The sequence below is a fragment of the Colletes gigas genome, unplaced genomic scaffold (assembly GCF_013123115.1).
Source record: "Colletes gigas isolate AHSC1104 unplaced genomic scaffold, ASM1312311v1 Colletes_gigas_Sc00041, whole genome shotgun sequence".
NCBI classification, from domain to species: Eukaryota; Metazoa; Arthropoda; class Insecta; order Hymenoptera; family Colletidae; genus Colletes; species Colletes gigas.
Genome location: NW_025106670.1, coordinates 25,259 through 37,285, shown reverse-complemented (window position 1 = coordinate 37,285; position 12,027 = coordinate 25,259). Strand labels below are relative to the sequence as shown.

At 38.5% G+C, this 12,027-nt stretch overlaps 1 protein-coding gene across 1 annotated transcript in view; it reads left to right on the top strand.

Annotated features, from left to right (window-relative positions):
* Positions 1-8,628, top strand: part of LOC122402925 (ubiquitin carboxyl-terminal hydrolase 48-like) — a gene marked incomplete at its 3' end in the record, with an annotated part of 41,430 nt that extends 32,802 nt beyond the window's left edge. Inside the window, exons 12-13 of the mRNA XM_043406123.1 lie at positions 2,641-2,748; positions 8,522-8,628. Coding sequence (XP_043262058.1) covers positions 2,641-2,748; positions 8,522-8,628 — 215 coding nt within the window. The remainder of the gene's footprint in view (positions 1-2,640; positions 2,749-8,521) is intronic.
* Positions 8,629-12,027: the final 3,399 nt, after the last annotated feature.

The window sequence follows — 12,027 nt, the reverse complement described above, 5'->3', positions numbered from 1 at the left end:
AACCCAGACCTAACCCAGACCTAACCGAGACATAACCCAGACCTAACCCAGACCTAACCGAGACATAACCCAGACCTAACCCAGACCTAACCGAGACATAACCCAGACCTAACCCAGACCTAACCCAGACCCTAGATCTGGGTTAGGTCTGGATTAGATCTGAGTTAGATCTGAGTTAGGTCTGGGTTAGGTCTGGATTAGATCTGGCTTAGCTCTGGGTTAGGTCTGGATTAGATCTGAGTTAGATCTGGGTTAGGTCTGGTTTAGATCTGAGTTAGATCTGGGTTAGGTCTGGATTAGTTAATAATCCAAATTATCTTAACCCTTTGCACTCAGCAGCAGAGCAAGATGGAACCACGAAAATTATCGAGATATTTCCGAACGATTTCCTCGACAATCGCGACTGACCCTTTCTCTCCCACCCTTTGGTAGAACCACCCCCTTGTGCGGGAGTTCTCCTGTTTTCCTCCTCCTATCTCCAGGGAGCAATAATCGCCGCGAGCTCGGAAAAATTCCGCGACAAAAGTTAAACAAAGCCTGCGAATGAGAAATAAAAAAAATTAGAACGAGGAGCATTCGCGACGTGAGGGGAATAGAGGGATACAGACAGCCCGGACAACAGAGTGTCCCTGGTTCGACTGTAATAAGGGTGACCAATTTTCTCCGCCGTGCCCGCGCCTCCCTGCGTTCGACTGTTTGAACAAGCCTCATAATTAATACGCGTATTCGCTTCTGGAAAACCCACTCGAGGGTATCCGGCTGGCAGAGACATTTTTTTAAATACTCCGTCGCGGATATTTGCTTTTCCACGACGACCTCGCGGTTCCCGAAACAGGTTTCGCGAGCTTCTTTTTCATCCCTCTAGGTGGACGCGTTCCTGTGACTGGGCGATTTTCAGGGTTTTTAACATGGCGAGGGGACAAGTTCGCGATGCTGGGATTTTCATATTTTCATTTATTCTCTGTATCGGAACGTGGGAACGTTTTTTCATACATTCTCGAATTTTTTGCTCGAAACTGGGTAGGATTTCGAGGTTAAGTCTAATGACCAAAAATTATTGTAATTGACCCCCGCAACCAAAAATAATTTTTCGTTTCAGACATGTGCATTTAAAATGCTGTAATGTAATTATTATTTTACTAAAATTTGTATTTCTTTGTTATATCACTTCATAATAAAAAGAAAATAGTTCGCTGTTCGTGACATGTACATATTTTTTACCGGTAGTTAGACTTTTACGAAGATTGATATATAGTTAACCATGGTGGACGATTTTCACTGTGAACACTGTAGAAATTGAACTAGACTAAATTTTTATCCGCGTTGGAATGAAAAATCGCGCTCTATGCAATTGTCGCCAGTGTTGTAGGGGGGTGGAAACGCTCTGTACGTAGAAATCCAAGCAGATTTCCTCGTTCGACTGTGCTCTCCGCCTACGATCGCGTACCTGGCTCGTTTCGCGGGAGATATCTGTCTTTAAGAGCATTATCTGGATGGCAGACGGGTAGGGGGACGGCAAAAACCGTCCGCCCTCTCGTGGTATGTGAAAAATGATGCACAACCCCAATCCCCCGACACATCTCCACCCCTCCCCCCGGCCCGGAATGTCCCGAAGGAAGCGTTCCTCCTCGTCGTCTTTCTGGTCCACGGCCCCGAAAGACGTGTCACGGGGCGAGGTTGCGTTATTCGAAACGATTAACTGGCTGACAGTGTTCGTAAAAAATAATCCCGAAAATATATTTTTAATGCCGCGGGGGATTTATCATGCAAGGCAGGGGGCGGTTGTCGTTTGAAACGCTCGTTCGAAAGGGATTCGGGAAAAGTAATGACTCAGACTGGCGGATGTTTATGCATTTATGGGAAATTTTAGTTTTCAAAAATCTACAGAATTTAGTTAATATTGCAAGAATATAAGAAACCATGCCCCGTCTCGGCTTTGTGCAAAAGCAATTTATGACATATTTTTTATTTTTTTTTTTTTTTTTTTTTGGGGGTTACTCACTGTGTGTTTGCAGTACCGCGGTTTTACTCCCTATAACCTGCAATTAGTATGTTAGGTTGGTGTTGTTGTGTAATGTTTTATCTAATTAGATTTCATGTTTGGAGTTAGAGGGAAAAGTGAATTTATGACCAGACGATCGTCCTGACGTATATATCCGCGACAATGCAATTCTCTCGCGAGAAAGCGCTCGAGAAGCTTCGCCACCTGGCGGTAACATCGCAGTACTGCTACGGGCATGCGCGCGCATGTAGACTGTCGTATATAGGGGTCACGGTGGTCCGCCAAACAGACGTACACCTGAAATCTTTGCACATAAATTACGTGTTAATAACGCGCTTCTGAGACATGCTACATAGGCGATGCCCATCATAGAGTATGCAAAAATAACGTGTCAAAATTTGAGGAAGATCGGTTCAATAGGCCTTGAGTTTTGCGCGAACATAAAAATCTCTATAGATACTTAAAGTAAGGTACGAATTGAGCTACGAAGCTCCAATTTCACATCAATTTTATTAATAAAAATATGAATTTGCATGAAGATCCACAGTCTAGTGACGACTGTTTCAAGATGTTTGAATGATCGTTTTTTTCTTTCTTTTTAACGATATTCTAACGACTGTTGTAATTTCTTGTTTCAGGTACGCTGAAGTGTTCTCGAAAGCACCGCCAGTTGGCGTTCGAAACGCCACGCTTCTCTGCGAGCCACACAAAGGGTTTCTGTATCCACCCACGATTAACAACGAATTGTAAGTAATTTTTCTGCTTCTTTGTTTTCTTATCGAATTGAAATCCCACCCACTTTAGAGAAAAAAATTCGAGCAGATACTGAAACTTTTAGACGAAATTGAAAAATATTAAATCGTTCTAAAAAAATTATATTCGGTTGCGAGGGTCAATTACAATAATTTTTGGTCATTGGACTTAACCCCGAAATCCTACCCACTTTTGAGAAAAAAATTCGAGAATGTATGAAATTTTTCGACAAAATTGAAAAATTTCAAATCGTTCTGAAAAAATTATTTTCGATCGCAGGGGTCCATTACAATTATTTTTTGTCATTATACATAGCCCCGAAATCCTACTCACTTTCGAGAAAAAAATTCGAGAAGGTTTGGAATTTTTCGACGGAAAAAAAAAATTTCAAATCGATTTGGAAAAATTATTCTCGGTTGCGGGGGTCAATTACAATCATTTTCGGTGAATAGACATACCCCTGAAATCCTACCCATTTTCGAGAAAAAAATTCCTAATCAAAAATGTAATTTATGTTGCCTGAAAATTTCATGCGAATCTTTAAAATGTCATAACTTCTGAACGGATTGGTGGATTTTAATTTTCCAAAAGGCAAACAACGCGTATTTTGGTGTAGAATATGTAGAAAATATAACAATATTGAAAAAGTTGTTCCTTGACCCTGTAAAATGAGAAAAACCCAATAAAAATGGTCCAATTTTCAAACGACCATAACTCCTACAATAGTGGACGTATCGTATTGAAATTTAGTAGAGAAGTAGAGCTGATGGATACCTACAAAAAAGTATATATATAGAAAATTGTGTTACTAGTGAAAGTTGAATAACTCGATGCAACTAATTTGATGCACTTTTGTGCATTGGTGCATCATAAAAATGCATCTTTTTTTAAAAAATGGAAACCTACATTTTTGACTGCACCAATCGATGCAGTTTCTTATGCTCTACATAAAAGTTCAATGATCAATTTACCCGTTGCAACTAATTCTATGCACTTTTGTGCATTGGTGCATCAGAAAAATGCATCTTTTTTTAAAAAAATGAAAACCTACATTTTTGACTGCACCGATCGATGCAATTTCTAATGCTCTACATAAAAGTACTAACACACTTATGCCCTAAATTCATTCGTTAGGAAGTTATTGATGGTAAAAGTTCAATAATCAATTTCCCCGTTGCAACGTTTTTTCTTTCAAAGAAAATTCCGAATGTCAGCACGAAGAGAAGTCGACTGTATTATAAAACGAAAGTGAGTGACCTCCTGGCACCGCTTTCTTCCATTTCTCGAAACCTTCGAGCTCGCGTGACGTGATGGATACGCGAAAATGTCACCAGCACGGCCTCGGGGGCCAAACGTGGCAGACCCCTCTGACCATTATGCTAAACCATTGTCCACTATCTGCCTAAGATAGCTGTTCACCCTCGACTGTGTCGAGACCCGTTAAAAAAATCATTTTTCCCCGACGATCTTCGACCTTTCCTCTCGATTCTTGGCCATCGATCAAATTATTTGAAAACAAACTCGATAAATAAACTGTTTCACAAAGGTAATTTATTAAACTCGTCTACTTTATTTATTAAAGGTCTACTTTCACTGATGGTTTATAAAAAAAAAACATCGAAAAATTTCTACGAATATGCGTTATACGCGCACTTTCATGATGCGCGTATTCGGCCCGCGCGATACCTCGCCCCGTAGCAGTACCGCGATGTTACCGCCAGGTGGCGGAGCTCATCGAGCGCTTTCTCGCGAGAGAATTGCATTATCGCGGATATATATGTCAGGACGATCGTCTCGTCATTAATTAGTTTTGCACAAGGTCGGGCGAACCCGAGACGAGGCATGCTAGTTAATATATATATGTATATTGCCTTATAATTTGACAAAATTTTGAGAATATTCCTATTTAGTTAGCGTGTTAATTTTAATTTTGACATTACACATGTGAAGGTTTAATTACTATGTAACGAAAAAATCATTGGTCCAATTTATTTGTATCTAAATAATCGATAATCTGCAATGGACGTTTTATTTAGATTTATTGGATTAATTATCACGAGTGTAAGTTAGCTGGAATTATATTGAATAAACGCGGGCGATATCCTGTCTTCGTGTTCCTTTTTTCGAATCCCGGACGAGTATTTCTCTGATTCCCTCGATTTTTCTCTGGCTGACGATGCTGCATCCGCCATTATTCGTGCGTTAGGCAAATACACGAGGAGAGAGGACAAGCTCGTCCAGGGGGCGGTTTTTGCCCCGTGAAAATTCAAATGAGACCGCGCGGCATATTGCGCTGAATCGAAATTAATGTCGCGCAACTAATTATCGGTCGACAATCATCGTCGTCCCGTATCAGTTTGTCGTTCGTCCCGCAGCCTCCATAAATTTCTGCTCACGCCGTCGGGGGGACGTATCCGACGCTAATTTTTATTATCCGCCAGGCGACAATTTCAAATTAAACCGTTTAACGAGCGTTGGTACACTTTTTCTCCGCTACGCGGCGCGACCATCGCGTTCCGTTCATAAACGCGCGTGGTATTCTATAAACGTTGCTCACATCGGTACTTTCGACACCGTTTACAGAATCTGAGACGTTAAATTTGTTTATTCGAGCCTGAAGATCAGGTTTTGTCGGGTGATAAATACCGAAGGTTGGTTAAAATATATTATATCTGTGGTTTTTAACCTTCTTATTACTTGGGATCCATTTTGCAAGTGGAATGGAGCTCGTCTTTTAATGCGATGTTTCTCAAAAGTAGTGTTCTTAATACGTGATGACTGTAAAGAAATATTATAGATAGTAAAATGGTAGAGAATGTTGTAATTTATATAGTAGATATGTCTAATAGAGGTTTCAAATTAGAGCTCTATGATAGAGGTACTCAATAGAGCTCTATAACAAAAGTACCCAATAGAGCTCTACAATAGAGGTATCCAATACAACTATTCAATAGAATGATCTAATAGAGCTATCAAATAGAGGAATCCAACAGAGCTCTATAATATAGGTATCCAATTAGAGCTCTATAATAGAGATATCCCATAGAGTTAACCAATAAAGCTCTGTAATAGAGGTACTCAATAGAGTTCTATAATAGAGATACTCAATAGAGCTTTTTAAAAGAGGTACTCAATAGAATTCTATAACAGAGGTACTCAATGGAGCTTTACAATAGAGGTACTCAATAGAACTCTAGAATAGAGGTATCCAATTAGAGTTCTATAATAGAGTAATCCCATAGAGTTATCCAATAGAGCTTTATAATAGAGATATCTCATAGAGTTATCCAATAGAGCTCTATGATAGAGGTACTCAATAGAGCTCTATAACAGAGGTACTCAATAGAGCTCTACAATAGAGCTATATAATAGAGGTATCCAATACAACTATTCAATAGAATGATCTAATAGAGCTATCAAATAGAGGAATCCAACAGAGCTCTATAATATAGGTATCCAATTAGAGCTCTATAATAGAGATATCCCATAGAGTTAACCAATAAAGCTCTGTAATAGAGGTACTCAATAGAGTTCTATAATAGAGATACTCAATAGAGCTTTTTAAAAGAGGTACTCAATAGAATTCTATAACAGAGGTACTCAATGGAGCTTTACAATAGAGGTACTCAATAGAACTCTAGAATAGAGGTATCCAATTAGAGTTCTATAATAGAGTAATCCCATAGAGTTATCCAATAGAGCTTTATAATAGAGATATCCCATAGAGTTATCCAATAGAGCTTTGTAATAGAGGTACTCAATAGAGTTCTATAATAGAGATACTCAATAGAGCTTTTTAAAAGAGGTACTCAATAGAATTCTATAACAGAGGTACTCAATGGAGCTTTACAATAGAGGTACTCAATAGAACTCTAGAATAGAGGTATCCAATTAGAGTTCTATAATAGAGTAATCCCATAGAGTTACCCAATAGAGCTCTATAATAGAGATATCCCATAGATTTATCCAATAGAGCTCTATAATAGAGATATCTCATAGAGTTATCCAATAGAGCTCTATGATAGAGGTACTCAATAGAGCTCTATAACAGAGGTACTCAATAGAGCTCTACAATAGAGCTATATAATAGGAGGTATCCAATACAACTATTCAATAGAATGATCTAATAAAGCTATCAAATAGAGGAATCCAACAGAGCTCTATAATAGAGGTATCCAATTCGAGCTTTGTAATAGAGATATTCCATAGAGTTAACCAATAGAGCTCTGTAATAGAGGTATTCAATAGAGTTCTATAATAGAGATACTCAATAGTGCTTTCTAAAAGAGGTACTCAATAGAATTCTATAACAGAGGTACTCAATGGAGCTTTACAATAGAGGTACTCAATAGAACTCTAGAATAGAGGTATCCAATTAGAGTTCAATAATAGAGTAATCCCATAGAGTTATCCAATAGAGCTCTGTAATAGAGATATCACATAGAGTTATCCAATAGAGCTCTATGATAGAGGTACTCAATAGAGCTCTATAACAAATGTACTCAATAGAGCTCTACAATAGAGGTATCCAATACAACTATTCAATAGATTGATCTAATAGAGCTATCAAATAGAGGAATCCAACAGTGCTCTATAATAGAGGTATCCAATTAGTGCTCTATAATAGAGACATCCGTGTCTCATAATAGTTTACTTTCAGAACTGAGGTATAACATGCATATTTTTATTGTTTAAAATTTTAGTGGACAATGTTGGAAATGTTTCGAGAGTCACTGTATATAACGGAGCTCTGCCTCGATGAATTATTTACTTAACAATCTGCAAAGGATGAAAACGCGCACAGAGTCGGTCTACGAGCGATAGCCAGGGGCGTATTCGCGCAAGGCGGAATTCACGATTTTCCGGCAACGGCGTAGAATCCGTGATGGTTTTTGCCCCGTCTCCCTTAATTATACCGCAAATTAGAAATTTCTTGCCCGCGCAGCGGCTCCAGCTTTTTGCCCAGCGATTGTTCGCCTGATCCTGGCGTGGTTCCTGAAGCTCCGCGTACCGCACCGGCATCTCGCACCGCTATGATCAATAACACTTTGAAAAATCCCGCTAAATACCTGGCGTCGTAATATTTCGTTCGACGAAGAGCACTTGCAACACCCTATACACGGTGTCCATCTAGAAATCATTCGTCAAATTTCATTTGAGAAATAAGGTAACTGAAAAATGGAAATTACGTGACCCCCTAGAAAATAAACTAAAACCATCGTTTTCATCACTGATCCTTTTCATTTCACCACTGAAATTTGCTCGTTTTGGAACTTCGTTTTCGAGAAAATCGAGTTTGATCGTTCATTTTGTATACGTGTAACAGAGTTCGATTTGAACTTTGGCGTAAGCGGAAACAGTATTCGATTTTCCAAATTCAATTATCTTCTTATTTGTGAATAAGACTTTTCGAGCTTACAGTTTAAAATTTGCGAAAGAAAGGAAATTTGAAATGAAGAAATTTGATTCGGATTTTGATTATTTATTTAATGGATCGTTTGTACTTCCGTTTGTTGTTCATCGAATTGTAATTATATCTAATTGTAATTTTATTAGAATTATTTTATTTTTTTTAAATTTTTAAGGAAAACTACGAATCTTTTTTAAAAATTCTAGGAATATTGTACTTCCAGAATTTGATACTGCGAAAATTATGAAAGTGATGAATTATGATGATGAAAATTATGTGAAAACTTTAAAGACACATATATGTTTGTGTGTTGGTGTTTTATATTTACTAATTTATGTTTCTAAATTTTGTTGCAGATATTCCGTGGTAACTGCCGAGGAGTGGTCAAAGTTGATGCAGTTTTACGACGTCGACTATCCAGTCATCATCAAGAAGAGTGGCTGCGAGTTTTACACAGATCCGAGTGAGTAGAAACATATTATTTTTTCTAATAAAAAATTTCAAATAATTTTGAAAAAATTATATTTAGTTACAGGAGTCTATTACAAGTATTTTTGGTGAATAGATATACCCCCGAATTCCTACCCAGTTTCGAGAAAAAAATTCGAGAATGTATGAAATTTTGTCGACAAAATTGAAAAATTTCAAATCGTTCTGAAAAAATTATATTTAGTTACAGCAGTCAATTATAAGCATTTTTGGTGAATAGATATACCACCGAATTCCTAGCCACTTTCGAGAAAAAAATTCGAGAACGTATGAAATTTTTCGACAAAATTGAAAAATTTCAAATCGTTCCGAAAAAATTATATTCGGTTGCGGGGGTCCATTACAATTATTTTTGGTCATTATACATAGCCCCGAAATCCTACACATTTTCGAGAAAAAAATTCGAGTATATACTGAAATTTTTCGACGAAAAAAAAATGTTTCAAATCGTTATAAAAAAATTATTTCTTGGTTCTGGGATCAAATACAATCATTTTTTGTGAATACGAATGCCCCGGAAATCCTACGCGCTTTCGAGAAAAAAATTCAGGAAGGTAAAAAAAAAAAGAAAATCAATGCAATTTAAAACATAATTTGAATAAATCAGAATTCTATGGAACATTTAGGTTAACAAAGTGCACGTTAATGAAATAAACAATAATATCAATAAATTTTGTTACCAGCAAATCCCAACGCCTATTTTAAATCTACGTTAACTAAAAAATAGGGCAATTTAAACGTGGATAGAGGAACAAACAAATTCAATTACACTATAGTTGCATTTTATAATTCTGCAAGTGTATGATATCTCTTTGGTTTGGACTTGAAAAAATGTCGAGTGGGACTTGACGAAGGTGCTCCTGAGATCAAAATTGATGTCGAATCACACTCGACATAGGAGTGCAAAGGGTTAAGATAATTTGGATTATTAACTAATCCAGATCTAACCCAGACCTAAACCAGACCTAAACCAGACCTAACCCAGATCTAACTCAGATCTAAACCAGACCTAACCCAGATCTAATTCAGATCTAATCCAGACCTAACCCAGAGCTAACTCAGATCTAATCCAGACCTAACCCAGACCTAACTCAGATCTAACTCAGATCTAATCCAGACCTAACCCAGATCTAGGATCTGGGTTAGGTCTGGGTTAGGTCTGGTTTACGTCTGGGTTAGGTCTGGATTAGGTCTGAGTTAGGTCTGGGTTAGGTCTGGATTAGGTCTGATTTACGTCTGGGTTAGGTCTGGGTTAGGTCTGGTTTACGTTTGGGTTAGGTCTGGGTTAGGTCTGGTTTACGTCTGGGTTAGGTCTGGGTTAGGTCTGGATTAGTTCTGGGTTAGGTCTGGGTTAGGTCTGGGTTTGGTCTGATTTACGTCTGGGTTAGGTCTGGGTTAGGTCTGATTTATTAACTAATCCAGACCTAACCCAGATCTAACTCAGATCTAAACCAGACCTAACCCAGACCTAACTCAGATCTAATCCAGACCTAACCCAGATCTAACTCAGATCTAAACCAGACCTAACCCAGACCTAACTCAGATCTAATCCAGACCTAACCCAGATCTAACTCAGATCTAATCCAGACCTAACCCAGACCTAACTCAGATCTAATCCAGACCTAACCCAGACCTAACCCAGACCTAAAACAGACCTAACCCAGTTCTAATTCATATCTAATCCAGACCTAACCCAAAGCTAACTTAGATCTAATCCAGACCTAACCCAGACCTAACTCAGATCTAACTCAGATCTAATCCAGACCTAACCCAGACCTAACCCAGATCTAGGGTCTGGGTTAGGTCTGGATTAGGACTGAATTAGGTATGGGTTAGGTCTGGGTTAGGTCTGGATTAGATCTGAGTTAGGTCTGGGTTAGGTCTGGATTGGGTCTGAATTAGGTATGGGTTAGGTCTGGATTAGATCTGAGTTAGGTCTGGGTTAGGTCTGGATTAGGTCTGAGTTAGGTATGGGTTAGGTCTGGATTAGATCTGAGTTAGGTCTGGGTTAGGTCTGGATTAGATCTGAGTTAGGTCTGGGTTAGGTCTGGATTAGATCTGAGTTAGGTCTGGGTTAGGTCTGGATTAGATCTGGATTAGATCTGGGTTAGGTCTCATTTACACTATTGTTGCATTTTATAATTTTGCAAGTGTATGATTTGGTTTGGTTTGGATTTGAAAAAATGTCATGTGGGACACAGGAGTGCAACGGGTTAATACAACGAGAAAAAGGTAAAGAATAACAGAAAAGGTCGATCGTGTCGCAATGTTCGATACATCCGTCTCTCGTCGTGTACGAATACCAACCAGACAGTAGGAAATCGTACAATAATCGTTACGGTACGATCGTCCATAAGAAAAATCCAGTGGCAGATATTGATGTCCGGCGATTACCAATTAGACATGACGAAGAGATTACCCGGTCCCGCGTTCTCTGTCACGTGAATACACACGGACCAGGGAAAAAAGTGACGGTGTAACGAATCGTGGACGTAAATTGAAAAGATTGTAACTTGACTATAGTTGCACATGTGCGACGCGATTGGCGTATCAATTTCCTGGTAAAGTGCAGACCCCGAAGACCGATCGCGCAATTAACGGCTTTCTCTTTATTCCATCCTGGGACCGTTCGATCTTATCGGCAATTAATTTTCGTAGGATTCCGGGGGGATCATTATGTAAACGATCGTCCCTAGACGGATCGTTACTGGTACTCGCCCCCCTGTGTTTCTCCTTCTTTTCCCCTCCCCGTGTGTACGTGCACGGTCTAATTATAATTATTGGTACACTGTGCAGATACTCGACGCGTCGGTGATTTTTCTTTTTTGAAACCACTCTCGATGCGTGGAGAATAAATTTGTGACTCAATCGAACCCTGTAGTTGGATACTTTTACCTCTGTGATTGGGTTTCACTTCCTTTTTGCCCTCTGCAAACTTCGTTAGAATTGTTATAAATAGACTGGCGGATATTTATGCATTCATGGGAAATTTAGAGTGTCAAGAAACTGTAGAAATTGCATTTAATGTGCAAAAATATAACAAAAACTCGAGTAAGATAGGAATTATTGTATTTGGGGGTTGAAAGAACCCTCTACGAAGCTCTTATTTTAGTAATTTTATTAATAAATATATGAGTTTGCATTTATTATAACAGTAAAAGACAATTACTTAACACATTACCGACCGATAGCCTATTAATCAACTGTTTTACCGACAAACGCTTACCGACCGATAAAACAGTTGATTAATAGGCTATCGGTCGGTAAGCGTTGGCCGGTAAAACAGTCGATTAATAGTCTATCGGTCGGTAAATTGTTAAAAAGCAATAGAAATTTTAATCAGAATGTATAATAGTTTACAACGACATTCTAT